Genomic DNA, 26,288 nt, shown 5'->3' on the forward strand with positions numbered 1-26,288 from the left:
AAATATTGAAATACTCTACCAATTGGTAAAGAGCCACTGCCCAGCCCCCACTGAGGACCCCAGACTAGTAAGAATAACTACCACAGAAGCCTTCCTGTGTCCCTTCCTAGGCCTCGCTCCTGATCGGGAGATTTTGTGGGGTAGTATTTCTTGGCTCCCTGGGCTGGAATGGGTGCAGGGTGCCCAGTCCCCAAAGGAAAAGAACAGGTGGTGTTGGCTGGGTCTCAGCCTTCCTGGGAGGCACAGAAGTCCCAGGGAATTAGAGGAGACGGATCTCTGTTACCCTGAACAAGTGCTGAGGAGACAGACAGATGTGCATGGACTTTTGCGCTGGAGACCTGGGGCCATGAAGAGCCAGACGGGGGCTTCCAGACACCGGTGGAGACCCTAGGCCATCCAAAGCCTTTCCATAGCTACATGAGGCAGGGCCAGGAGGAGAGCTGGGTCTGATGGGAAAACCTAACCAGGTGATGGGGCAGAGGGCCCAGGAAGAGGTCAGAGGTCAGGGGTCAGAGGTAGTACACTTTATTGACCGGGTTCTCCCGACAAATTGCAGCTGCCCCCCCACAAAGTCAGAGTCTGGGCTTCAAGCCCCATCCTACCAAGCAGGGAAGAGACATCCCCCACACATCCAAAGGGCCTCCAAACAGCAGAGTGGCAGGGGTGGGTGTGGGACAGGGGTGAGACAGGGCTGAGGAGCCAAAGCGGGGTACGGGGCTGGGGACACCCTGGGGCTCTGCCAGGCCTGGCCAGCCCCTCACTCCCCCAGTTAAGGTTCGCAGTGGTTCACAGTGAGACTGGCTTAGATTTGGCAGGGCAGCAGGGGCACCGGGCAGACTGGTGCCTTCCACTCTCCCAACCCACCCTTGGCCAGACTCACGGATCTGGGAAAGACAGGAAGTCCCCTCCCTTAGGGCAAGCCTCCCCCAGGACAGGGAAGCCCCTTCTCTCAAGAGGTAAAGGGTAGAGAAAATGGTTTTCCCCTGACATCCACAGGCTAATAGGTAGGGTTATTCACCCCATGGCCAGAAGTTTCTAGAACATCTCAGTGAATTTGTCCATCATGACTCCCAATTTAGAAAAATGTTTTTGAAATCTAGGCATTGACTGGGGTCCAATGAACCAAGCAGTAAAAAACCTGGTAAGACTCCGGTTTAAAAAGGCAGTTCCACCTTTGCTGGGAAGCCTGGGGAGACCGGAAAGCAAGACCAGCGGGGTCTCCGCTGCTGAGACTGGAGGAGCTGGCTCATGGCAGCAGGGGCTGGCGGTGGCCCAGGGGCAGGGTGGGAGCCAGGGGCCAGATGCAGGAAGCGGGAACACGTGGGACCGGGCAGGTTGCTCTCCAGTGCCGTGGGCTTGGGCTCAGAGCGCAGTTGAGGGTCCCACCGGTACATCTGCCAGGCGGGCACCGGGGCCTCTGCCCCACAGGGAGAGGCAGGGGCAGTGGTCAGGACTTGCGACTGTCGCTGCCCGGTGGCTCCTTGTGGCAGTCCGAGGCAGGCTCAAGCCCTAGCATCTGTCGCTGCACCAGCGTGGCGTAGAGGCCGCCCTGGGCCAGCAGCTGCTGGTGTGTGCCCTGCTGCACCACACGGCCCTTGTCCAGCACCACGATGCAGTGCGCCCGCTCCACTGTGCTCAGCCGGTGTGCAATGATGAGCACTGTGTGCTTCGGCAGGTGGCCATGGACGGCCTGCTGGACCTGCGGGGACAGGCGGGCACTGGCTTCCATCACGCCGCCGCTCCCACAACCCCACAGTCATGCCCTGATCCCGACCCATCCTAGAGCCCCAGGGCCTCGCTGGTAAAGCGAGGGCCCGCATAGGCCCTGCTCCCGGGTGTTTGTTCACAGGGACAGAGCTCAGTGCTTAGCACTAGGGGGGACCCTCAGCGAGTGACAGATGTGCCCTCACCTGGTGGTCCTGCTCCTCCCTCTGACCTTCACCTTGGTGAACAGTCTCAGCACTGCCCCCAAAGCTCATGCCAACAGAGCCACCACCCTCAATTCCTCACCCTGCCCTCATCAACCAAATCTGATTGGTTAGTGAACCCTGCAGACCCTATGTCCCCAGTTTGCCTCGCCTGGCTCCAGCTCCTACCCCGTTACTCTTGCCCAGATGTCTGCAACTTCCTGCCCTGCTCCCCTTTCCATTCCCCACATGGACTTAAACATTTTAATCAGTTTCTGCTGAACCCCTGCTCCAAGGCCTCCAATAGCTTCTTGTCCCATTTAGGATAAAATTCAAAGTCCTGCAGAAGTTTTAGGACTGTGGAACTACTGTGTGGCTATGATGGAGGATACATGATACTGCATTTGTCAAAACCCACAGAATGTTACACTTAATGTAAATCATGGCCTTGAGTTCATAATAATGCCTTAATATTGGTCCATCAATTGTCACAAAGGCACCACAGCAAGATGTTAGTAACAGGGGAAAGAGGTATATGGAAAATCTCTGTACTCTGCTCAACCCTAAAACTGCTCCAAAAAATAAAATCTAATAATTAAAAACAAAATCAAAACTCCTTACTAGGGCCCAAGGAGTTTCTGCCTCCCTAATGGCTCTGTCCTCACCTGGCTCTGCTCAGCGCCCACCCACCAGCCACAACCTTTAGCCTTGGCTGTGAACTTGCTCTGGGCCTTTGCACCCACTGCCCCTCTTCCTGGGATGCTCTTAGCCCAGAATTCCCCTTGGCCGGCTTCTTTCCTTTCGGGTCTCAGCTCCAGTGGTCCCCGATGGCCCTGGTTCTATCACTGCATATTGCAAACTCACAGCACATTTGACACTATCAACCTGGGCTAAGGGACAGCCACGCTTCAGCAGGACTTCTGAAGCACAAGGCCTTGTCCCTAGGATGACTCCAGCTCCCTTAAATGCTCAGCGCTGCCAGGAGAACTGGCTGGTCTAGCCAACACCTGATGGTAGGTCCCTGACCTCCCTTTTTTAGGGCACTTACTAAAAAAGGGCTAGTCGTTGTAAATCCTTCCTCTGCCCCTTTGCGATGGAATCTCCTACAACTCAGGAGTGTCCTGAAAGCCATTCCTCTGAAATGTGATCATCAGGAAGGAGAGGGCCTCTGGGTCCCAGTCTCCTTGGGGGGCTAATCCTAACCAAGAGGGGCTGCCGCAGACAGCTGGCCCAGCTGCGCTCACGCTGACCAAGCCTTTGTGGGTTTTCTCCCGGGCCCAGCTTCCTCCCCTCCCTACATACTCATTCTCTCTCTAAAAGCCCCCATCCCTACTGTCACCTCTGCACAAATTGGGACAGAGCTCAACTCTTTCCCCTACTGTCAGTAGCTACTGAATAAAATGTCTGTCCAGCTTTAATAACATTTACTGTTCCTCCTGACAGCGGTCACCCCTCTCAATCTCTGTCTCACGTGACTGTTTCATCTCCGTGCATAGGCCACAGGCTGAACTTGTACTTGTCCCCTTGTTTATTATTTGCTTTTCCCCCTGGAGTAGAAACACCGTGGGGGCAGGGGTCCTGGCCGTTTGGTCTCCCCGCCATGATAACCCTAGTGCCTGTACAGTGCCTGGCGCCTGGAAGGAGCTCAGTGAAGACTTGAGTAGAGAACTGACCCCTGGGGAGACTGAGGCAGCAAGGTAGCCACAAATCACTGCTGCACCCTCTTTACCAATGAAAACGACTCAGAGAGAGGAAGTGACTTGCTCACATCATCAGCTGCAGGGCATTGCATCTCCTGATGTTAACCCCTATCTCATACGGTCTCAGCTCTCTCCCAGATCCCCATCCTCAACACTGGAACAGCCCAGTCCCAGAAGCTGACAGCCTGCGAGAGCCCCAGCAGTGTCTCTGGGCCTGCCCAGCACCCACGCCCTGGGTGGACGAGGGACTCTGATCACCTAGAGCTGCACCTGGTTCCACATTATCCCACCAGCCCGCAACTCACCAGGTACTCGCTCTCTGCATCCAGGGCACTCGTGGCTTCGTCCAGGATGAGGACGGGTGGGCTCCGCACAAGAGCCCGGGCCATGGCCACCCGCTGCTTCTGGCCACCTGACAGCTGGGCGCCCTTCTCCCCCGTCTCTGTGTGGCAGGCACAGGGGCAAGTAAGCAGGACGTGGGCAGCCCCAGGGAAGAGCGAGAAGCCCCTTCCTCTGCCTTTCCCTGTGCCATGGGAGCTGTGCTCTCCAGGAAAAGGTGTGGTTTTAAGGGCCACCGGCTGGGATGACCAACAGCTCGGAAAGTCAGGGAAGGATGGTCCCCTGCCCTGTTCCTAAAAGGCATGCAAATTATGAGACATCCAGCTTTAACTAACATCTGGCTGTACCAAGATGCCAATTTTTGCCCATTAATTTGGCAAAAATCCAAATGTTCGATAATATACTGTGCTGGTGTGGCTGTAGGGAAACAGACACTCCCCCACCTTCTGGGGCAAGTGCAGCTGGTGAGATCCCCACAGCTCACAATAATGGGGCTGCAGCACATACACCTCTGTGTCCATCAGCCTAATTGTGCAAGTCTATGGATCACAATTACAAATGCACAACCCTTGCACCAGCAAACCCATCTCTGTGAATTTTCCCTACAGATCAACTTTCCCATGCACAGTGACACAGGTATATGAAGTGTGTGACTCACAGCACTGCTACTGAAAAACAGAAACAAAAAACCTACTCAAATGTCCATCAACAGGAAATGGAATAAACTATTAAGTAAATTATTATAAAGCCCATCAACTGGAATATCATACAGCTGTTAAAAGAAAACAAACAAGGCAGTTCTCTATGTGTCAATATGGAAAAGTCATTAAGATACTGGGTGAAGCTTAAAAAAGCCAGGTGTAGAATATAAGGTGCTTTTTTTTTTCCTGTAAAAGGGCAGGATGAAATAAAAATACATAATCATATTGCGTTAAAGAAATTCCAAAAGGACATGTAAGAAACTAATAAAAGAAGTTTTGGTGGAAGCATGAGAAAACGGGGAATGGAGAAAGAGACAGAACAAAGCTCTTCACTGTAATCATTTTATGCTTTTACTTTTGAACCATGTGAATATTTCCTTCTCAAGAGTTAACATTTTAAAGAATATTAAATATAATAAAATATGTAATATAATTGTTAAATTCATTAACATTCTAATTTACTAATATAAAATTAAGTAATCATAGTTACTTAATACAATACATATATATTATGTAAAAATAATGTTTTGGAACCAAATGGAGGTGGTAGTTGTACAGTATTGTGAATGTACTAAATGACACTGAACTGTTCCCTTTAAAATGGTTGAGTTTATATTATGTGAATTTCACCTGAAACAACAGACATCAGCTGGTGGGGGCACTGCTTAACTCAGAGGGTCATATCCCTGAGGGTGGACTTTCAGGCACAGTGGAGGTGATGCTCCTGGGCTCCATACCTGTATTGTAGCCATCCTGGAGCTCCATGATGAAGCCGTGGGCATTTGCCTTCTGTGCAGCCTCCACCACCATCTCGAAGGGCACAGTGGACAGGCCATAGGAAATGTTGTCTGTGATGGAACGGGCAAACAGCACTGGCTCCTGGCTCACCAAGGAGATCTGCAGAGGAGGAAGGATGGGGCATGAGAGGCCAGGAACCATCCAGCTGTCACCAGGAACCTTTCCAGCACCAGGCCTGGCTGATGCAAGGGGTCTCAGGTCTGAAATCTGATCAGAGCCTGTGCCCAGCTGCCAGTGTTCAGCTGCTTCTCCCCCTTCCTCTTTCTGCACAAGCCCTCAGCCTCCCCAGACCAACAAACTGGAGCCCAGTAAGCTTGTCGCTCTGGGCTAAGCCAAGTTCCCTGAACTCTGAGACAGCTGGCTGTCTGCTCATCCTAGAAAAAAATTTAGAGAAAGAGAATGTGGATGGCTGGTAATTACAGGTATGCTTTGGTTATGTAACTATACTCCTATTATGTTAATGTGTGTGCGCAATTTAAGTAGTAGCTTAAAACCTATACATGCTTAAGTTACTGTACAAGAAGATATGTCAAAGAAATAATCAATCTTCCCAAGTTTTCTTCTGTCTGCTACCTCTATAGCTTTTCTTCTTCCTTCCTAATTACAACCCTTAAATAGAATTCATGCCTCATATGAAATTTACCGAGTATCATAATTCTTCCAAGTGGTAAAGATACCTCAAGACAAATGCTGGGCATAGAAGCCACAGGGCATTAATATGCAAAGAAGTAAAAAGCTAACCTTTTCAAACAGTATGGCTTCTCTCTCACTTACCAACTTCACATTTCCCTGTATGGCCCCGGAAGATGACTGGTTAGCCAGAGACGGGTAAGATTCCTCAAGGGAGGAACAACCTAAAACAGGCACAGTTGCATTGGGGCCATCAGGTGAGAAATTGGGGATCAACAGAGGTGAGGCTTAGAACCTCACCCCCCCGTTCTGAGAGAAATCTTCTGCATCCGTGGATGTTTTATTGCCCTTGTCTAGCTTGGATTAACACATAGTCTACAGGCACACACCTGATCATCTATATTTGCTCTCTTACAACACTAAACTATGTTTTCTACCTTTATCTTGTATCTACCTACCACTTCAGCATTTTATTAAAAATAATAATAATAAAGGGAGAAATGTGGTATCCACATATAAATCAAGTATAAAAATCAAATGAGTATTCATATTTGAACTGTTTATAGTTCATAATGCATGAGCAAAACCGAAAGTTTCTGTGATGACTGCCCTTGTACTGTTCACCATGTAACTCATTCACTATGTAAGAATTTGTTCTCCATGTAAGAACTTGTTCGTTATGCTTCAGAAGATTGGAGACTGACGAAAATTAGGCTTGGGTGGATTAATGATTGTGCATTGAGCATTGACTCCCCTATACAGAATTTTATTGTTGTTAACCATTTGATCAATAAATATGAGAGATGCCCTCACAAGAACAAAAAAAAAGTACACACTTCCAATTGTAAAATAAATAAGGAACCGGGATGTAATGTATAGCATAAGGAATATAGTCTAAATATTGTAACAATTTGGTATGGTGATAGCTGGTGCCTAGAATTATCATGTATATAAATGTTGAATCACTGTGTTGTACACCTGAAACTAATGTAATGTAATGGTGTGTGTCAACTACCCTTCAATAAAAAATAATTATCTACAAAAAATAAATAAATAAATAAATAAATCACCATAAAAAAAAAAAAAAAAAAAAAGAAAGAGAATGTGGAGTGTTGCTCTGTGAATGAGTTTGTCCATGACAGGAGATAGGAGGCCACAAAGACCTCCCTGGCTATTAACCCCTTCCTTCTAAGAGAACGAAAGAAAGGCATTGTCATTTCATGGTCCCAGTTTTAGGAATTTAGCCTACTGAAATGATCGTATGGAGGGTATCACTGTAACCCTGTAAACAGGAAAAAAAGGAAGAGAAAGAAAAAGAAATGATCTAGTTGTCCATAACCTGGGGATTGGTTGAAATAATTACATTGCATCCATAAAATCAAATTGCAATACAAGTACATACAGAACAATTCTATTTTTGTTAAGAAAAACTATATATGTGCCTTTATATATTGATACACTTGTATGAAGATAGGAAACAGGTTGGAAAGGATGATTACTGAACTGCTAACATTGGTTACCTCCATGGGGTACAATTGAAAAAGAGAGGTGGAGGGGATCTCTTACATCTTAGTCATAAAATTCTCCAACTATATGGGAATATGGTTAGATTTTGCATTGTACTGTTTCGGGTTTATAAAAATTTAAATGTTTAAGTTAAAAAGAAGATATTCTCAAAAGAGGAAACCCAAGTGGTTAATAATCATATGAAAAGGTACTTAATATATTCAGTCATCAGGAAAATGCAAAAAACCACAGTGAGCTACCCCTATACAAAGCAACTTGCGACAAGTTAGGCTGACAGTATCAGCTGTCTGAGAATATCAGGTTCCAGACAGTATCAACTACTGCAAAGCTTGAACAGGTCTGCTCAGGGGCCATGTCCAGAACTCAGGGGTCACACACCTGGGACTACTTTTCAGTCATCTAGACCTGGTTATACATACATGATGTGGGCATGTGTCACAGCCCGTGGCCTCTACCACCACACAGAACTTGCTAGGAGTTCTGAAATCTCTGTGCTGACTCTCAGGCTCTCACATGATTCAGTGCATGCTGATGACGTAAATGGTGCCTCCTTAATGCTTCGTGTTTCTTTTATAGTGTATGACCTGAACGATCATCCTGGGCATCCCTACTGTTATGCCAGCACAGAATCCAGTGTTGAGGCTCCTTTTTTGAAAAAATTACCCAAAACTGTATGGTCGTGAATGGACTCCTTTAAGTACTACAGATGACTTAAATGTGGAGCGATGGGAATTCTCACCCACTGCTGGTGGGAATGTAACGTGGAATGACCACCCTAGTGGCAAGAACTTTTGTGACAGTAACTATTCAAGTTGGGGATACGCATCCACTCTGGGAGGATATACCTGTGTGTACCAGGAAACATGGACAAAATTAACCGTGTCAGTAGTAAACAATCAGGAAACAACCTCAGTATCCATCAAGAGCAGAATGCATCAATAGGTGGTGTCATGCTGACACAGTGGATCATCATCCCAATGAAAATGAATGAGCTGCAACCACAGCCTCAACCTGGCTGACTCATAAGTAATGCTGAGTGCAAGAAGCAAGACACAGACAGATAAAGCTTCACGACTCCCGCCAGATGAAGTTCCACACGGCAAAACACGGCGTGCTGTTGGGGGAGGCACAGAGAGATGGTGAAACTAAAGAAAAGCGACAAAATCGTGACCCTAAAAGTCAAGCGAGATGCTGCTTCCAGAGGGAAAAGAAGGGGCACAAGGGGCGAGGCGGCTTCTGGAGTGCTGGAATGTTCTGTTCCTGACTTGGTGGTGTTACATTGGTGCTGATTCTCTGGACTGTTCATTTATCTTTATGCTCTTCTCCGTGTCTGTGCTATGGCTCGTGAAGGAGGTTAGACAGAGAGAGGGCCGAGGAGGGCAGCAAGGCCTGGGTACATACCACGCGATGCAGATACTTGTGGTCATAGGCGCCGATGGGCCTCCCGTCCAGGAGCACGCGGCCCCCCTCCAGGGGGTAAAAGTTCTCCAGGATGTTGACGCAGGAACTCTTTCCACTGCCCGAGGGCCCCACGAGTGCAGTCACCTTTCCTGGTGACAGGCTGAAGGAGACATTCTGCAAGGAACACGCGGATGCAGTGTGAGGCCACTGGCTCGGATGCTCTGGCTTCAGACACAGGCAGTACCTTCCCAGGCTGCCTCAGGCTCCTTGGCCATGCCTGGGCCCTCCTGTCCCCCTGGGATGCTCTCCTTTCCGATCTAGCAGCACTTTTACATTTGTTTCCTCTGCCTGGAATGTTCTTTCTGCAGAGGGCTACTTGGTTGGCTCCTGCTCCTCATTCAGATTTCAGCTCGAACATTACCTCCTCTGAGAAGCCCTCCTTGACTATTAATACCATCTCTGCAGACTACCCCTATCACACCACCCTGATTTATTATTGCCTTCTTGGCACTAATTATCTGGAATCTCCTTAATGATTTGTCTTCCCCAACTAGAGCCTAAACTCCATGGGGGCAGTGGCTTGGCCTTATGTATTCATGGCTTTGTTGCCCGGCCTGGCATGTGTGAACTGTGAAAGAGATGGGATGAGGGAAAGGATGATGGAGCCCCTCTCACCTGCAGGACTTGGGTGTTGGGTCGAGTGCGGTAGGTGAAGGTCACGTTCTCAAAGTCTACCTGGCCCTCCAGGTGGTCAGGAGCCAAGTTCCCATCATGTACCATGGTCGGCTGGCGGTCAATGAACTCGAACACCTTCTCAGCGGCCCCTACACCTTGCATGAGGCCACTATAGACAGAGCCCACAGACTGCGAGGGGAGGAGACACATGTTCCTGTCCACTGACATCCCAATCCTGGGACTACCCCCATGGTGCCAGAGGGATGAAGGGGGTGCAGAGCAAGGACACAGCAGGAGGTTGGGGGTGGGGCCCCCAGGAGGCTGCCAGGGCCCCTTGCTAGGACAGCAGATACTACAATAGTGGCAATAGGTGGACAGCAATAGAGAGTACTGATGCCGTTTGTCAGGAGCCTATGCCTCCAGACCTACCACCAGCCAGCACAGCAGAGGAGGACACAGAGGCAGAGAGGCTCAGTGACCCTGCCGGGACACACAGATTCACCTCATTTCTGAGCGGCTGCCTAGTTTTTGTAGCGTCTGGAATACAGATGTACTGTATGCACTCGATCTCTGATCAGTGGGCATTTGAGGTTGTTTTAAGTTTTCACTATTGGGAACAGCATGGCACTGAACATCCTGGGAAATGTATGCCCATTGGTGTGGGTATTTCTGAAGCGTGGTTCCTAGAGGCAGAACTGCTGAGTCAAAGGAGTCAAAGGACATGGCAGGTGTGACTATAGCTAAAGCAAAGTGCCATCTGCAGCAGACGCTAACGCCTGCCCCCATCTGCATTCCTGACTGTCACCTTAGGCACCAAGGCCCACCCTCAGTGCCCGGGGCTTGGGGCACAGACCATTCCCCACACACTCAGGCACTGATGATGGCAGCTTGGATACACACACTCCATTTCCTCTTCTCAGGAGCTGCTGGCCAGGGAACCCAAATTAACACATCATCTAAAGCAACCCCTTTATTTAAAAACAGACCCATCTGGCTTTGAACCCAGTTCCCCACAAACCTGGAGGCCGAGTCACTTGGCCTCTCCGAGCCACAACCTTTCTCTGAGAATGGGAACTGGGACAGTACCAAGCCCTCCTGGCACCCTTATGAACGTTTCCTGGCTGCTACTGTGCTTGATGAGTGGAGGTGCTTGCCACTGTTAGCAGCATTATCACTGTTAGTATTTTGTTCTCTCCCCACCTACTTTAGAAAAAAACGCCACATCCCTCAAATCCTGGAGCACACCCCCCATTTAGACCCTCTTCCCCAACCCTCCCCTCTCCCCAGCGCCCCACCCCAAGCCAGCTCCTCACCTCCATACAATCTCCCAGGACAAACTCGTAGATAATGAAGGAGATGAGGTTGCCACTGGTCATCTGCCCGGAGATGACGAGGTGGCCCCCATAGTAGAGGATACTGACCTGGACCACCAGCAACGTGAGCTGTGGGCAGACAAAAAGGGGATTTGGGTCACAGGGGCCTTGGCTCAGACCCCCACCCAGCCCCCAGTGCTGCAGGGGAAGGTGAGAGTTACTGAGCCGCACACTACCAGCCACTAATGGAAACTCCAGCCAGTGGCAGGATTGTCCTCCCATAGGCTGGTGCCCGTCTGTCAGTCATAACTTCCTCTCCTGCTGCCAAGGAGTTTTCCCTGCAGAGGTTCTCTAGCTGGAGCAACCTTGGGCCTGGCCAGGAACAAGGCTGTCTTTGTAAGGCCCTGGCACACACATGCAACTCCCAAGCACCTCGGTGAGACCAAGAAGGAGCTGTTGGTCCTCCTTGTTGGGAAATGTGTGGCTCAGAGAGGTTGAGCCCACTGGATGAGGTCCCACAGAGGCCCAGGCATAGCCCTGCCCCACCAGGTTCTGGGCAGGAGGGGCTGTGTCTGGGCGCCTTTGCCTTCTCCCCCTCCAGCACCTGGGGAGTGTCTGGGGGTAGTGGAACCTAAGTGACCATGACAACCTATTCAGGGCCCCTCTTTACCCCTCCCTACCCCAAGCCCGCAGCTGGTCAGAACTAGATCCATGGCTAGACCACTGTGCTTTTGTGCAGGCAACAAAAGGCGCCCCTAATGGTGGGCAGATTGCCAAGAGGCTTGGCCCGCTAAGCTGGATTTCAGGCGCCTTCTCTGGGATGGCTGGGTATTTTTGAGGGGTGGTATGCTCTGTCCCTGTGTCCTGGTTCCCTTGTAGGCCACCCGCTCCTCCTTCCCTCAGGCCAAACCCTCTCATTCTACCCCACCTATCCCCAATGAGCCCACCACCCAGATTTGGCCAGCAGACAGCAACAGGGTGCCGCTGCACCCCATTCTCCAGGGAGGGGCTGTGACTCAGCCCAGGGAGCAAGCTGGGCCTCTAAGGGGATGTGTGTGGTTGTGACAGAACCTGCTGGAAAGTGGCGGGCCTGGGGGTGAACTCCCCTCCTTGACAGGAATGTTTCCCCAGTTGAGAAAAGAACACTTCCACACTGCCACCCCAGGCCCAGGTGAGAGGGAAGGAGGAGGTAGTCTGTGGGGACATCCACTGGGTCGCTGCGTTCTTTCCTGAGAAGATTCTCTGTGGACAATCAGAAAGCTGAGACAGAGTAAAGTCAGGTGCAGCCAGCCTGACACCAACATGCAGGCCCTGAGCTAATGTCCTGATGGGGGTCCTGCATCTTTGTATCCAGTACCCCCATGGCCACAGCTGCCTGGGCCAGGACCACGTACCCCACTGCCCCAGACGTAGTACGTGTAGGCTGCCGCCTCCTTCCTGTTCAGCTTGTACACCTGCTGCAGCTTGCGCGAGTACACCTCTGCCTCCTCCTCCTCATTGGCAAAGCTCCGCACAGTTTTCATGGCGCTGATCGTCTCCTCGGCGGTGCTGCTGGCTCTGGCCAGGGCGTTCTGAACCTCTTTGGAGAGCCTCTAAGGGCAGGAGTGGGGACAAGAAGGAGAGGAACCCTAAACAGACAGTCTCACTATGTACCAGAGCCCCCAGGCCTCTCTGGGCTTTTCTACCCTTACTTGGCAATAGCTCTAGGCAGGGAGTTCTAGGGACAGAAGGATGGCACCTAGCTCCCCTTCCTTCCCCATCTCCTAGCTTGACTTGACAGAGACTCAGAGAATAGAATCCAGCTGGGTTCTTGGGGTGAGCTCCTGAGGTTCCAGCTCCTGAGGGATGGGGGTGCTGGTCATTAAGTCATCTCCAGTATGCAGAGGAAGTTGTTCACAACTATATAGTTTTTGCTAATCTCCTCAGAAAGAGACACTCAACACTTGATCCTGTGTTGACATAAGAACAGGGATGCCCTGAATGGTTGTTCAGGTTGAACACTACATAAGAAACACTAGCTATTAAGGGACTACTGTTTACATCATCAACATACATTAAATGATCTAAGAGCCTGAGCAGTGGCACAGAGATTCCAGAACTAGCAAATTCTACATGGTGGCAGAGGCCACAGGCTGTGAAGTCTGCCTGTATCATGTATGTATAACCAGGCAGAAGTGGCTGAGAAGTGCTCCCAAGTGTATGACTACCAAGCTGCTGCCCAGCAGAGTCCCAGAAGCAGCCTCTGGGTAGAGCTGTTCAGGCCTTGGAATAGTTAACATGCTCAGATTCTCAAACCAGCCAGGAATGTGCCTAGAGGCCAGTCCAGGATTATGCACGGGCATGCCCCGTGACCTTCAAGTCATGCTGAGGCTATCAGAAGCATGCAATGTGCTCCAGCATCCCTGGAGGAACCATACCATACCCTGAGTCATGTCTGGCCGTGGGCAATGTCTGTGGCACGTGGTGATGACTCAGTGACTATACTCAACACATTCAGGTACAAAGTAAAAGACCCAAATTGAGCATCCTTGAGGTCCCGCCCACTGAACTTGAAGGCAGGGCCTAGGGTATGCACAGAGGTGGGGCTGAAGGGGGAGCCCCAGGGTTTCCTGCCCTGTCCCAGGGGCTGGCAGGAAGGCAGGAAGGGTGGGGTGCAGAGCAGAGGAAGGGAAACAGCTCCAACTCCAACTTATGATATTTACTTTTTCTACACAGGGAGGAAATCAGTGAGGTCTGTGACCCAGAACAGAGGGGAGAGGCCCTCCTAGGTGGTGGGCTCTTCCAGGTGACATGCTGGGTTGTGGGGAATGGGTTTGAGGGCTGGCCTCTCAGGTCACGGGCACTAAGGGTTCTGACTGAGCTGGGGACACTGAGCCAATCACATATTAAAGCCCCCTGCTTACGAGCACCCCACCCCCTCAGGCCTGGATCACTGGGGAAGGGGACACCTGCACCTGTCTGAACTTGGCCTTGGTCCCTTAGGGCTCAGGGCCACCCATCAACCTGCAAAGCAGGAGGAGGGTGACGTTGGGGCCTAGCTCAAAGGCCAACCTTCCCAGCCGAGACAGTGCCAAGGGGTAGCTGGAGGGGGTAGCCTGCCCTTAACTGCAGGTTGCAGGGGAGGACCTTGCTCAAAGGGGCCTGAACCAACATACACACACACTCCACAGGAAGAGAGCGAACTGCCCAGAGGGAAAACCAAAGCTCTCCAAAGTCCTCCAGTCTGGCCCCGTCCCCTCCCTGCTCTCATTTCTGAGCCCCTCCTTTCACCCATAGCTCCAGCCTCCCTGAGGCTCAAGCCCACCAGACACGTCCTCACCCCAGGGCCTTTGCACTGGCTACACCCTTTGCTTGGAAGGAGCTTCCCCAAAATGTCCAGCTCCTTCAGATCTTCACTCAAATGTCACCTTCCCAGGAAGACCTATTTAAATTACAGCCATCCCTGATGCCCCCAACATCTCTTCTTCACTTCATTTTCTTCCCCGTATTAGATATTTTCACTATTATTATTGCGGTCATTCACTGTAGTCTTTCACTAGAATTTGAGCTCCCCTATACATTAACCTATCCTGGCTCCTGGGATAGCAGGTGCCCAATAAATATCCACAGAGTGGAGCAACTGAATGAATAAGTGGATGAATGCAAACCCAGCCTCAAGATGAGCGCCCCAGCCCCTCAGAGGGGTCACGTGGGAGCTCTGGGGCTCACTGAGCCCAGTGGGGACCGGGAGGGGCCTACCTTGTAGTACCTGCCGTAGATGTCGGACACCATCATGATGATGGGGAAGCCCATGAAGGTGACAAGGGAGAGCTGCCACGAGAGGCTGAACATGAAGACCACCACGCCCGTGACCTTGACCGTGTTCCGCAGGAAGATGTTGATGTTCTGGGAGACCAGGTCGCTGACCATGGTGGTGTCCGAGGTGAGGCGGGAGATAAGGTCCCCTGGAACACAGGTGGCTCAGCTCCCGCTGCGGCAGTAGACCACTCTGGGTGGGGCAGGGGGACTAAGGGGCCTCTGAGGCAGGCCCGAGGCTCAGGCCTCCCTGCCCTTCTGGGAGGGGTGGCAGAGAAGAAGAGCAGACACCCCTCGAGGGCTGCTCTGAGCCCGGCCCTCATCACTCACGTCTTGTGACATCACATCCCGCAGTAAAGAGGAGGTGGCCTTGCCTCACCACAGGGACGCTCACTCAGCGCCCCTCAGCTTGTACGTGACTGAGCCAGAAGCAGCCCTGCAGCCCTCTTCCCTCAGAGAGAAGCAGCCATCAGGGCTGGGGGAGGAGGAAGACACCCTCTTAGCAGGTGTGGACACTGGGCTAAGAGCGACAGGGGTGGCTATTGTTTCTGTTTGGAGATGAAAAAATAGGCTCATGGAGGTTCAGTGAGTAAGCGCTGGAAGTACAGCTTGGTGCCAGGCTGGTCTCAGAGCCTGGGATCTTGGCTGGAGCCTACATTGCCTTCCCTGCCCTGCCCTGCACACATCCTGCTCACCCTGGCAGGAGCTGGGCCTCTCAAGCCACAGGATCGGGCCCTTGTGATTCCCAGAGGGCAGTGGGAAGCCAGGGCTTGGTTCCTGCAGTGACCTCGGGTGGCCTGGCCAGGGTCCTACAGTGGCCACAGCTCACACCAAGACCTCAGCCAGCAAGCCAGCTCCCCAGGGCTCAGGCAGGGTCAGCATCCAAGTCAGCCTGCTGGGCTGCTTCCATCCTGAACTGGATGGCAGGAAAAGCCGGGGGGCTGAGACCATGAACATACCCCTTTAACTCCTCAATGTGAGGCAAGCTCACCCAGGCTAGGCCCAGCCCCAAGCCACCCAGGGACCCGGGAGGACTGACCTGTGCGATTCTCATCGAAGAAGCTTATCTCCTGAGACACCAGTGAGCGGAAGAGACGGTTTCGAAGGCGAATGTTCAGTCTGGCAAATACGAGGGTAAAAATGCCGCCCCGAATACCTGCGGCAAATGAGCTAATTGCAGATAAGAGATGTTCTATGGAGCACGGTGTCCTCCCATCGACCTACACCATACCCCTGCTGCTGCCCCCACCCCAGCCTCAAGCCCTCTCTCCAGCGTGGGAGCCCCCAAGGTGAGGGTAAAGAGGGGAGTGTGTTTATTGGGGACAAGAGACCCAACCTTCCCAGCCAGACCCCTCTCCCTTCCAGAACAGCACAGACAAGCCTGGCCCTTGTTTCCCCCTCAGAAAGCAGCCAGGGAGGGTGAAAGGGAAACCCTTGAGAACAGCCATTTTTAGGGACAGAGGGTGTGGTCTAGGGCATGGCTCAATCAAATGGACATTAGCTCTAAGCCAGTCTGGTCGTTGGCCACCGCGGACCTCCCTGGCCCATGCCCTCCCTCCCCTGCTGCAGGCCTGGGAAGCAGGGCATGGGGTGGAGGGCCGGTTACCTGCCCACAGCCAGCAGACACATGACGACGACGGCTGTGCTGAACTGCTCCATGCTCTTCTGGATGACGATGCCATCGATGGCCCGGCCAGTGTAATAGGGGAGAAAGGTCTCTCCTACAGGGCACAGGGTAGACTTGGGGTGTCTGAGACAGGGGAGCCCATACACTTCCTCCCAAGCTTGCAGAAGCCCACACGCCACTCACTGCTCGCTCCACTGAAGGGGTTTGTTCTCTAGGCAAACTCCTGCTTCTCACCGTGGTGGAGGCAGAATAGGAGTCCTGTACTGCTTAATGCCCCCCTCTTTTCAGGAAACAGGAATACAGAATTGGCTCCCAGGCACTGAGCGCTTGGAGCCATGGGACTCCCTCAACGTATTTCATTCCCTTTGCATGTAGATGCTATGTTGGTCCCATTATCACCCTATTTTCCAGTCAAGAAACGTGAAGCTGAAAAGATGAGATGATGCTTGCCCAGGCCACACAGCTCATCAGTGGCCGATGGACCCCAAAGTTCATTTCCCTCTTCTCACTGGTGGAGGGATCAGAGCCCAAATTCTGGAACCTCAGAAGATGTTGATATGCTGGTTCTGAGCAATGCTGGGAATTGCCACCCCACCCCTCTTAGTGGGCCACTTTAGTTTTCCAGGTTATCTCTTACCCATTTATCTTAACTGTTTCTTCACAGCGATCCTGGGCAGGAGTGAGAAGGGGGGTTGAGTGGGGAGTCACGCCCATTTCACAGAGGTGGAATGGGAAACTCAGAAAGTCTGAATAATTTTCAACAAGCCACACAGCAATTAAGAGGAAGGGCCAGGACTTCAGCACAAACCAACTTCCAGTCTGGGGGCTCTTTCCTGTCCCATCCTTCCCAATAACCCGGAATGCCCACCCTCATCTTATGGAAATGATGGACACGGAACAAAGGTGGTCAGACCAGGCTCTGTTCCGTTTTCACCGCAGCTCTTTCCACAGGCACACCTGGCTCAGGGCTAAGCTTTCAGCAGACACTCCATAAAGGTCAGTGAATGAATCCTGGACAAATGTCGCTAGCTCTACGTGGTTGGCTCAGCCAGGACCGTGTAGCCTTCTCTGGGGTTCTGGTGCCCTCTGCTGGTCGTGGCACAGCAACCACAAGGTAGCAGCCCAGAGGGCCTTGGTCCTCATGGTCTGCTGCCAGATGGGCAACAGGGTCTCCAGACACTGCTGTGGAGCTGCACCCCAGCTGAAGTCCTGCCTCAGTTTACCCACAAGGAAGAAAAGGACATCAAAGAACTCTAGCAGCATGTTGATTCCTGCAAGTGCCAGTGGTAATATTAACCACAGCACACGTTTATTGCATCCTTCCTGGGTGAGGGGCACTGTGCCAAGGAGTGCCAATTCCTGTCAAATCCGCATAAAAAACACAAGAAACTCTCCGGTCCATCAGCAAGTCCTGCAGCTCCACCTTCAAAGAACTTCCAGTCTGACCACTTTCACTGCCTCTACTGTCCCCAGGTTCCAACCGTCAATCTTGTTTGGACATCCTCAGCCACCTCCTGGTTCTCCCTGCTGCCATCCTTGTCCCCAGCAGCCTGTCCTCCACTCAACAGGCAGTGAGACCCTGTGAAACCAGTATCAGATCCTGCCACCCCTCAGCTCAAGCAACACTAAAACTAGCCTTTTTCACAATGGGTGGTTTTTCTTTCAGATTATGAGGTTTCAGAAAAAGCTGGGCCCTAATGGATGCTTGTTGATTGAAAAATAATTCTTAATAATCACACACCTGACTTGTGTGAAGTACTTACCTGGGCAGGCACCGTGCTTCACCTCTAATTCTCTCAACAATCCAGCAAAGCCCCCATATCTGGATGAGACACTGAGGTTTGGCCAGGCTGAGTAAACCGAACTCAAGTTATCAGTGAAGTCAGGGGCCTCATCTCAAGTCTGAGCCCTTAACCTGGACACAATCCCACAGGCTGGCAAAAGCTGTTTGGCAGTATTGTAGGACATCCGTATTCCCCGAGCACACAGCAGCTGACACAGGCCCCGGCAAGCAAGGGAAATGAGGTCGTGGGGCGACATCTGCCCATGCAGGGAGGACGGCCATTGTTCATTCATTCGTTGGCTCATTCATTCAGTGAGACTATTCTGTGCTGGGTGTTAGAGGACCTGGGGTGAGTCAGACCTGGCCCCTGCCCTCAAGGGTCTCAAAGCCTGGCAGGAGAAGCAGGAGAGTGAGTGCATGATCTTCACATCACCAGTGCAATAACTGTAGTGCAAAGCACCATGGTCTGTAGAATCCGAGGAGACTTCTCTGAGGGGGGGACATTTTGGCCTTGAAGCATGAGTAGGAGAAACCACCTGGTTAAATGGAAAGGGGGTCAATCCCAATCCTCACAGCCACTAACGTTTACTGGGAGCTTTCTATGTGCCAGGAGCTGTCTGGGGTGTCTTACTCATATTAACTCAATGACCCACACAAGCCTCCAGTGCAATGACGACAGTTATGCCCATTTTGCAGATGAGGAGACAGGCTCAGAGAGATCAAGTAACTTGCCTAAAAGCACACAGTAGCTAAGGGACTGGGACTGAGAGGGCACAAGATGGACAGAGCGAGGAAAAGTGCTGCAGAACTGGGACCAGCTCTGGGGTCTGCCTATCCTCTAGAGAACACTCTTGCTCTGTGGTCACTCCCAGGCTCTGTCCGTATGAATTAAACGTACTATGACGCGTAAGAGCTAACATGCCTGAGTTCTTACCATGTTGTGCCAGGCACTGTATTTGCCCTTCTCGTGTTTCTATTCAACTTTACATCATCATCAAATAAGGACACCAACAAGTGGGGTCCTGAAAGGTCCAATAACTCACCCACGGTCACGGCCAGGGAACAGTAGGACTGGGATGTGCGCTCAGGCCTTGTCACCCCCAGAACCCACGGAGTTTCCACCCCACGATACCACCTTCTTGCCCTGTTGTTGGAGCGGTGTTTTCAAACTGCTGGACCCGAACCACAGTAACTGATACATTTTACGTCACAATCCAGGACACACACAGACACTCATAACTAATAAAGTTTCACAAAACCCTACACTTACTCTTGCCACAGATAACATGCTCTGATGGGGTATAGTCTGCTCTGCTTCATTACCAAAAATGCTTTCACCCAACAAGCCTACTTCCAGGAATTTATCCTATAGATATACTCACATTTATATGAAATATGTATGAACAAGGTTATTTTACTGTAAGAGAAAAAGACTCAACGACCCAAGAATCCAGCAGCAAGGGACCTACCACAGCCACACAGTGGAATGTTATAAAGCCAAATAGAAGACTAAGAAAATTCCAGAGTACATTGCTTTGTGAAAAAAGCAAGACAAAAAATAGAAGGGAGGAATTGAGAAGAGTGAGGTGTTCTTACTTGCTTGTAGCTGCAAAAGGAAATACTAGAAGCATATACAGGAAATGCATAAAAGTAGTTTCCTGCCCACTTGTAGTTTCTGGAACTTTTTCTTGTAGTTAGCCCTGGGCAGGGGGATCAGGAGAGTCTGGGCAGAATTCAGAGGGAAACTATGTCAATTTCATGTTGGAAGCATGTAAGTAACGTTAAATATGTAAGCAAAAGGGAGAGGAGGTCGTACCCCTGCCAGTCGATTTCCTGGGTGCCTGCCAGGCTGCCTGTCCATACCTACCCAGAGCTGCCACAATGAGGAAGAAGGATGCTGCCACAAGGAAGGCCACGTCGGGCTTGGTGTAGGACAGGAGCTTCTGCAGCGTGGCCCCAGATGCCTGCTCAAGCCGGGGCTGGTTCTCCCCAGGGAAGCCCTCAGCCTCAGCCTGGGCCTCAGCCCCCGGCTCAAGGGCTTTGGTGTCTGGACGCACTGTGGACAGCAGCCACCAGAGCAGGAAGGAAGCAGTGAGCGAGACGTAAGTCCACACAAAGAGGGCCCAGAAGCACGGATCCCGGACTGGCTTGCGGACCTCTGAGAAAAGCAGCAGCTTCACCATGGTGTAGATGCCCACGAAGAGGCACACGAGAGCGATGACTGTCCATGAGGCCCGCAGCCGCTGGGGCCCCAGGGCACTGTTCTTGGCCACGCCGATGGTGGCTCCCAGCAGCAGACAGCTGCGGTACAGGCAGGCCGCCCAGAGGTCCAGCACCGAGTCAAAGATGTTGAAATGACGGATGTCCTCCAGCAGGCTGCGGTCCAGGTGGCTGAGGATGTAGATGGCCGTGGTTATGCCAATGTCCAAGCTCATGAAGGCCAGGGTCACCACCACTGCCTTCCACAGCTGCATCCTGCTGGCTGGTGGTGGACAGGTGCTGAGGGGCAGAATCTAGCTCATGGGGGCAGGGCCATTGTCCACAGGGCAGGGTCAGACCTGTAGGGCAATGGGGAGAGGGGTTCAGGTTTGCTACTTGCTGGCTGTGTGACCTTGAGCAAGTCACTTGACATCTCTGGGCCTCAGTTTCCTCATCTGTAAAATCGCAATGAGAAGAGTACCTATTTCACAGGAGCGCTGTGAGGATCCCATTTGTTCATGGAATATTTATTGAGTGCCCTCTGGGGGCCAGACTCTGTTCCTTGTGTTGGGGATTTAACAATGAACAAAGTAAACAAAGATCCCTGCTCTGGTTGAGATGACACACTCACATCAGAAACAGGTAATAAGCATAATAAAATAAATGATACAGTATGTTGAGAGATAAGGGCTGGGGAAAAAGGAGTGGGGTTGAGGGGACGAGGGCCGTAGAAGATGAGGGCAATTTTATATAGGGGAAGACCTCATTGTGAAGGAAATAGTTGAGCAAGATCGAAAGAGGAGTCTCCCATGTGGATATCTGGAGGAAAGACATTTTGGTGGGTGGAACAGACAGTGCCAGAGCCCTGAGGCAGCAGTGTGCCAGTGTGCCGGAGGGAGGCTAGGAGGCCCCACGAGGTCACAAGGTCAGAGAGGTGAAGGGGCTGGGACCTGGAGGATTTGCATATGAAGTTGATACAAGCAAAGTGTGCAAAAAATAGTCACTGTTTTCACTACTACCATTAACTTCTCTGAGCCTATTTCCTCACTTGTGAAGCATTAACACAAGGTTCAATGCATGAACACTGGGTCTGGGCACTGTACCTGGCATATAATAATTGCCTCCAATTATTATTATCACATACAGTGGATGCTTAATGCTTGCTCACTTCCCTCCTCCCCAAATCAGGCTTTCCACCTCCCCAAATAAACCTCTACCCACTTAGACCAAGAAGGGTGGCCAAAGGTCCTAGTGCAACCCAGGCTTCCACATCTGCCTGGAAGTTTCCAGAATCTTTTCCTTCAGCAATGTGGCCCTAACCCACAGTCCTAGGCCCTTTTGGTTTTCTGGAGCTTGATGTCTGCTTTGTCCAAAGCATCCCCTACAGTACGCCCCTCAGGACTCATCCAGGCCCTGAGAGACTCCGGGAGCTACAGGGATGCTGTGGGTATTTCCACATTCCCATTTACAGCTGCGGAAACTGAGACACAGAGAAGCAACAGCATGTGCTCCATATCACTTTGCCAACAAAGGCCCAAACCAGGACTTGAACCAGTATGTGAAGGATCCTAGAACTTCACTCTCAACCTCTGTACTGCATGTCTGGCACACAGCAGGTGCCTAATAACTACAAACAAACAGTTTTGAAACCCACTGTGGGCCTGGCCCTTTAGATGAACCACATGCTTTATATATGTGTTTGCTTATCCAATCCTCACAACAGCTTTTTGAGATTTGCACCATCATCAGCCCCATTTAGCAGATAGAGAAACTGAGACCCAGAGAAGTTAATAACATGCCCAAGGTCACACAGCTGGTGGGTGGCAAAGCTGGGATTTGAATCCAGAGCTATCTGGTTCTAGAACCTGAGCTCTAAACTGCTAAGCTAAACACCTGTCAATATAACAAGGGTTAACAGCGAGCGTTGATCTAAGGAAAAGAAAGTCTACACCACAGGTGCTCAGCCAAGAAGTGGAGCTGATGTGGAGGAGGGCAACAATGACAAATGGCAGCTGACACCTACTGATGTTAACGTGTGCACAGCACATGTTACATGCATCCATCCTCACAACCCTATGAGGTAGCTTTTGTTATTATCTCCATTTTAGAGTTGAGAAAATTGAGGCACAGAGGTTAACTGAGGTGTCCCAGGCCACACAGCTAGGAAGTGGCAGAGGTGGGATGTGAACCCACACTGTTGAGTTAGGAAGTCTGTGCTCTCAGCTCCAAAGCCCTAATGCTTCAAAACAGCCTCTCCAGGGGTAGGCAAGATCCCAACAATGCTCAGGACGAATATGAAAGGACCCACGGGTGTGATGGTCCCCAAGCCTGGACTCTGCCTGCACCCCAGCACTTCCAGGCAGACCTAGATCTGTCCCAGAGAAGGTTGCCTTGTCAGCAGGCTGTACCTCCAGGGGAAGGCAGGGCTGAGTGGGAAAAAGGATGGTGGGGAGGTAAGTGAGGGTAGGGATGGGGGGACAGAAGCCCTCTGCCCAGGCCCTTGCTGTACCCACAGCCCCAGCAGCCAAGGCTCCTGTCTGCTGCAATGCAGAGCCCTTGGGGAGCCAGGGAGTGGGTGAGTGCGAGCTGGAGCCCAGGGAGGGATGCTTTTGGCCCAGTGCCATACCAGGCCTCCCGGCCAAGTCATTGCTGGCGGCCCAGGCCCTGCCAGCCACCTCAGCTGCTGCTTTCCTATTGGTGGACATTAGGGGTTCCTCAGCCCCCAGAAAGGAGCTGGGGTTCAGAAGTGGGACAAGAGGCAGACCTGCCAGAGATCAGCCAGGGGCTTGGTCTGCTGTCCCTACCCCACTCCCAGTCACTGGGGTTGTTTCTCCCAGACAACCTTCCACTTTGGGTAATGTCAACCCCATTTGATGGCTACCCACCCAGGAGCCCCAGCTGTTTATCATCACTGGAATAAACAAAATTTCACACTCCAGCATCAGACTATCTGAACCACATTTTACAGATGGGGAAACTGAGGCCCAGAGACAGAGAGGGTGAGGCTTCTCCAGGGTCACCCAGCAAGCAGGAGGCAGAATGGCAATAGCACTGGAGTCCCAGGCTCCCCAGTGCTGAGTCCTTCTGCTCTCATGGAGCAGAATACAACTTGGGTCAGTTTACAGCCCTCATGGCCCCAGTGGGGACTTGACACTCAGTTATTTTTAAAGTTACTGAGCAAGAGGGTGAAGGGAGAAGACTCTTCTGAACCCACCAGCCCAGAGGAGAGAAGGGTGGGGAAGTAGAGAGCTGCTTGAACGTATGTCCCTGCTCTCCATCTGTCTGACCTGGAGGACGCAGCTGGGCTGGGCCAGGTGTAGCTGGAGGGCATACTGTGGGCACATGGGTGATATGTGTGGCCTGAGGAACAAGGACGAGGTGGTGGCCAGAGGCCAGAGTAGACACTGCCCAAGGCCTGACATGGCCCAGGAAGACAGGAATAGTTGCCTTGACCTCAAATGCTAAGGAATGGCCCAGGACAGCAAGTGTTCCCATCCCACCAGGGGTCCTGTCCAGGCTTTTTTCCCAGTAGAAGAAATGGTGACTGGGGCATCTCCAGCTGTCAGCTGCACAAGAGGAAAGTCTGGAACAGCCAGGAAGTATTAAGCAACAATTATCATCACAACCACAACAGCTACTGACTGTCAGATAACATGCTAAGTGCCTGACACCTCCCACCTCAATTAATCCTCACCACTACCCTGGGAGGGCCCCTGGGTCATCATCCCCATTTTACAGATGGGGAAATGGAGGCTTGGGAAAACGAAGTGCATGCAACCAGTAGGGAAGGCAGGGCCAAAAGCCAGCACTTCACTCTCTGGGTGGGCCCCTACCCAGGCTATTCAGGGACCACAAGAAAAGGTCCTAAAGGACATGGGTGGCCCAAGCAGCTTGGTTCCCCCTAACTTGGTGAACTTTCACCCCAGAGTGGTCATCTCTCAGCAGTGGAAAGGCCCATTTAGTGCTCAGCAAACACAAGCTGACTGAGGCTGACTGCAGGACAGTGTTGCCCTGGGGTCTCCAGATGTAGGGCCAGGGATGGGCAGGGTCCACGTTGTTCCATCCTGACTCCCACCCTAGCTGAACCCACCACATCCCATGCCGGGACTGGCCCTCACTCTGGGACTCGGGGAAGGTGTTTCAGGGTAGTTGTTGCTCTGGGGAGCTATGGTGGCCTTCCTACAATCTTACGTTATCTGGCACCTGCCCCCTCTGAAGCAGGGGAATGGAGGCCAGCCTATCTCCAGGGTGTGGGGCAGTGGGCAGAGGTGGTGGGGGAATCCTGTCAGGCCAGCTTGAAGCTATTTTAATTAAGACCTGGGAAGGGGGCACCCTGTTTTAACAGAGAGGCCCAGAAATAAGGCCCTGGAACCCACAGGCCTAACCACCAGAGTGGATGAGTGAGGAGCAGCAGTCCAGTGGCCAGCTGGGGAGACTGAGGGGAAGGGGTTTGCCAAGGTCGGCAGGCCCAAGCGGCCCTCCCAGGGTCCTGCCACAGCCAGGGCGTTCGGGAGCTGTGGCCAGGAGGGAAGCCCTCAGAAGACGCGCCAGTCCAATTCTGGGGGAGGACAGACATCCCAGGATCCTCCCTCGAAGGCACCCCCACCATTCCAGGAGGCGGTGGCGCCTGGGGGGGTTAAAAAAATGCAACATTTGCCCTGCGGGCGTGGGAAAGATGCTGCAGGTCTGGGGGGCTGGGACGTGCGGCTGCAGGCTCCGGGGTACAGGGGCGCGGGCCATGAGGCTCTCGGGAGGCTCCCAGCTAAAACGGAGATGCTTACTCCACCGCGAGGCAGGGGGCCCCAGGCGCCCCCGCCTGTGCTCGGCTTGGCATCCCGGCCTGGGAAGGACCCGAGTCGGGGGTCCCGGGAGCCGCGCTCTTACCCGTTACCTTACCTGGCACCAGGTGAGTCGTGGGCAGGGGAGGCAGTGGGCTAGGGTCGTCAGGGAGCCGGCTCCGCGCAGCTCATAGGAGACTGCGCCCGGCGCTGCGCTCGCCCGGCTCCTCCCGCCGCTCCTCCCTCGTCCCGCCCAGGCTGCGCCACGGCAAGGTCGGAGCTAAGCGCTCCCCGGACTGCCCGCGACAGGCGGGGCTCCACGTGGGCGGGGGACTCCAGGGGCGGGGCCGACTCGCTCCGTCCGCCCACCTGCGACAAGCCCCGCCCCCTTCGGCCCAGCCAGGCCCTCCAGCTCCGCTCTCAGGTGTCGGGGGTCTCAGGCCCATCCAGGGCCCACAGAAATGGCCTCACCTGCTGGGGGCGCCTGCTATTTAACGGTCTTTCCCTCTGGAGGGGCAGCCTGCCAGCCGCGGAGGGTGGGGGTTATGATCTTCATTCATCATTCATTTATTCATTCACTCTTTCAACAAACATTTGTCTAGCATTTACTATATACCGTGCGCCGTTCAAAGCGTTTAAGATGCAGCAGGGAACAAAACAAGATACCTATCCTTCTGGAGCTGACATTCTAATGAGGGGGTCAGGCGACACATATAATTACAAAGTAAATTATATCGCTGAAAGGGAGTGTGGGTCAAGGCCCAGAGGGGCAGCAGGTGGGGCAAGATATTCCCCCATCCCTCCAACCTTCAGTCAGAGGTTTAATGGGCTGTCTGAATTTAAAACAGCTTGTGCTACTCTCGTGAACAGCCTCCTTCAAGGGGAATGTGGCAGTGTTGAGAAATTAAAGTGTACTTTTTTTTGACCCAGTCGGAATTTGTTCTGTAGCTAGACTTTTATATATATATCAAATATACATCACAGTGGTTCAATAGTCCCCCTCCCACACCCCTCACCCTCACCCACTCTGCTCCCCTTGGTAATCACTAGTCACTTCTCAGTGTCTATGAGTCTAATGCTGTTTTGTTCCTTTTGTTTTTCTTTGTTTTTATATT

At 52.1% G+C, this 26,288-nt stretch overlaps 1 protein-coding gene across 4 annotated transcripts; it reads right to left on the bottom strand.

Moving 5' to 3' along the window:
• Window positions 1-509: 509 nt before the first annotated feature.
• On the bottom strand, window positions 510-25,420 carry ABCB9 (ATP binding cassette subfamily B member 9). 4 transcript variants are annotated; one of them, XM_036922041.2, is made up of 12 exons: window positions 25,292-25,420; window positions 20,064-20,754; window positions 16,393-16,507; window positions 15,826-15,905; window positions 14,730-14,935; window positions 12,386-12,583; window positions 10,992-11,120; window positions 9,679-9,867; window positions 9,004-9,177; window positions 5,385-5,544; window positions 3,913-4,049; window positions 510-1,699 (listed from the first exon to the last, which is right to left on the bottom strand). In XM_036922041.2, exons 2-12 carry the CDS (start codon window positions 20,668-20,670, stop codon window positions 1,448-1,450), a joined length of 2,247 nt encoding a protein of 748 aa, XP_036777936.2. In that variant the 5' UTR covers window positions 20,671-20,754; window positions 25,292-25,420; the 3' UTR covers window positions 510-1,447. The 4 variants fall into 4 exon arrangements, with proteins under 4 accessions (XP_036777936.2, XP_036777932.2, XP_036777935.2 ...); XM_036922037.2 differs by having other exon boundaries at window positions 15,826-15,956; XM_036922040.2 differs by having other exon boundaries at window positions 15,826-15,956; window positions 20,064-20,695; window positions 25,292-25,414.
• Between the last annotated feature and the right edge of the window lie 868 nt (window positions 25,421-26,288).

This window comes from Manis pentadactyla, chromosome 14 (genome assembly GCF_030020395.1).
Source record: "Manis pentadactyla isolate mManPen7 chromosome 14, mManPen7.hap1, whole genome shotgun sequence".
In the NCBI taxonomy this organism is placed as follows: domain Eukaryota; kingdom Metazoa; phylum Chordata; class Mammalia; order Pholidota; family Manidae; genus Manis; species Manis pentadactyla.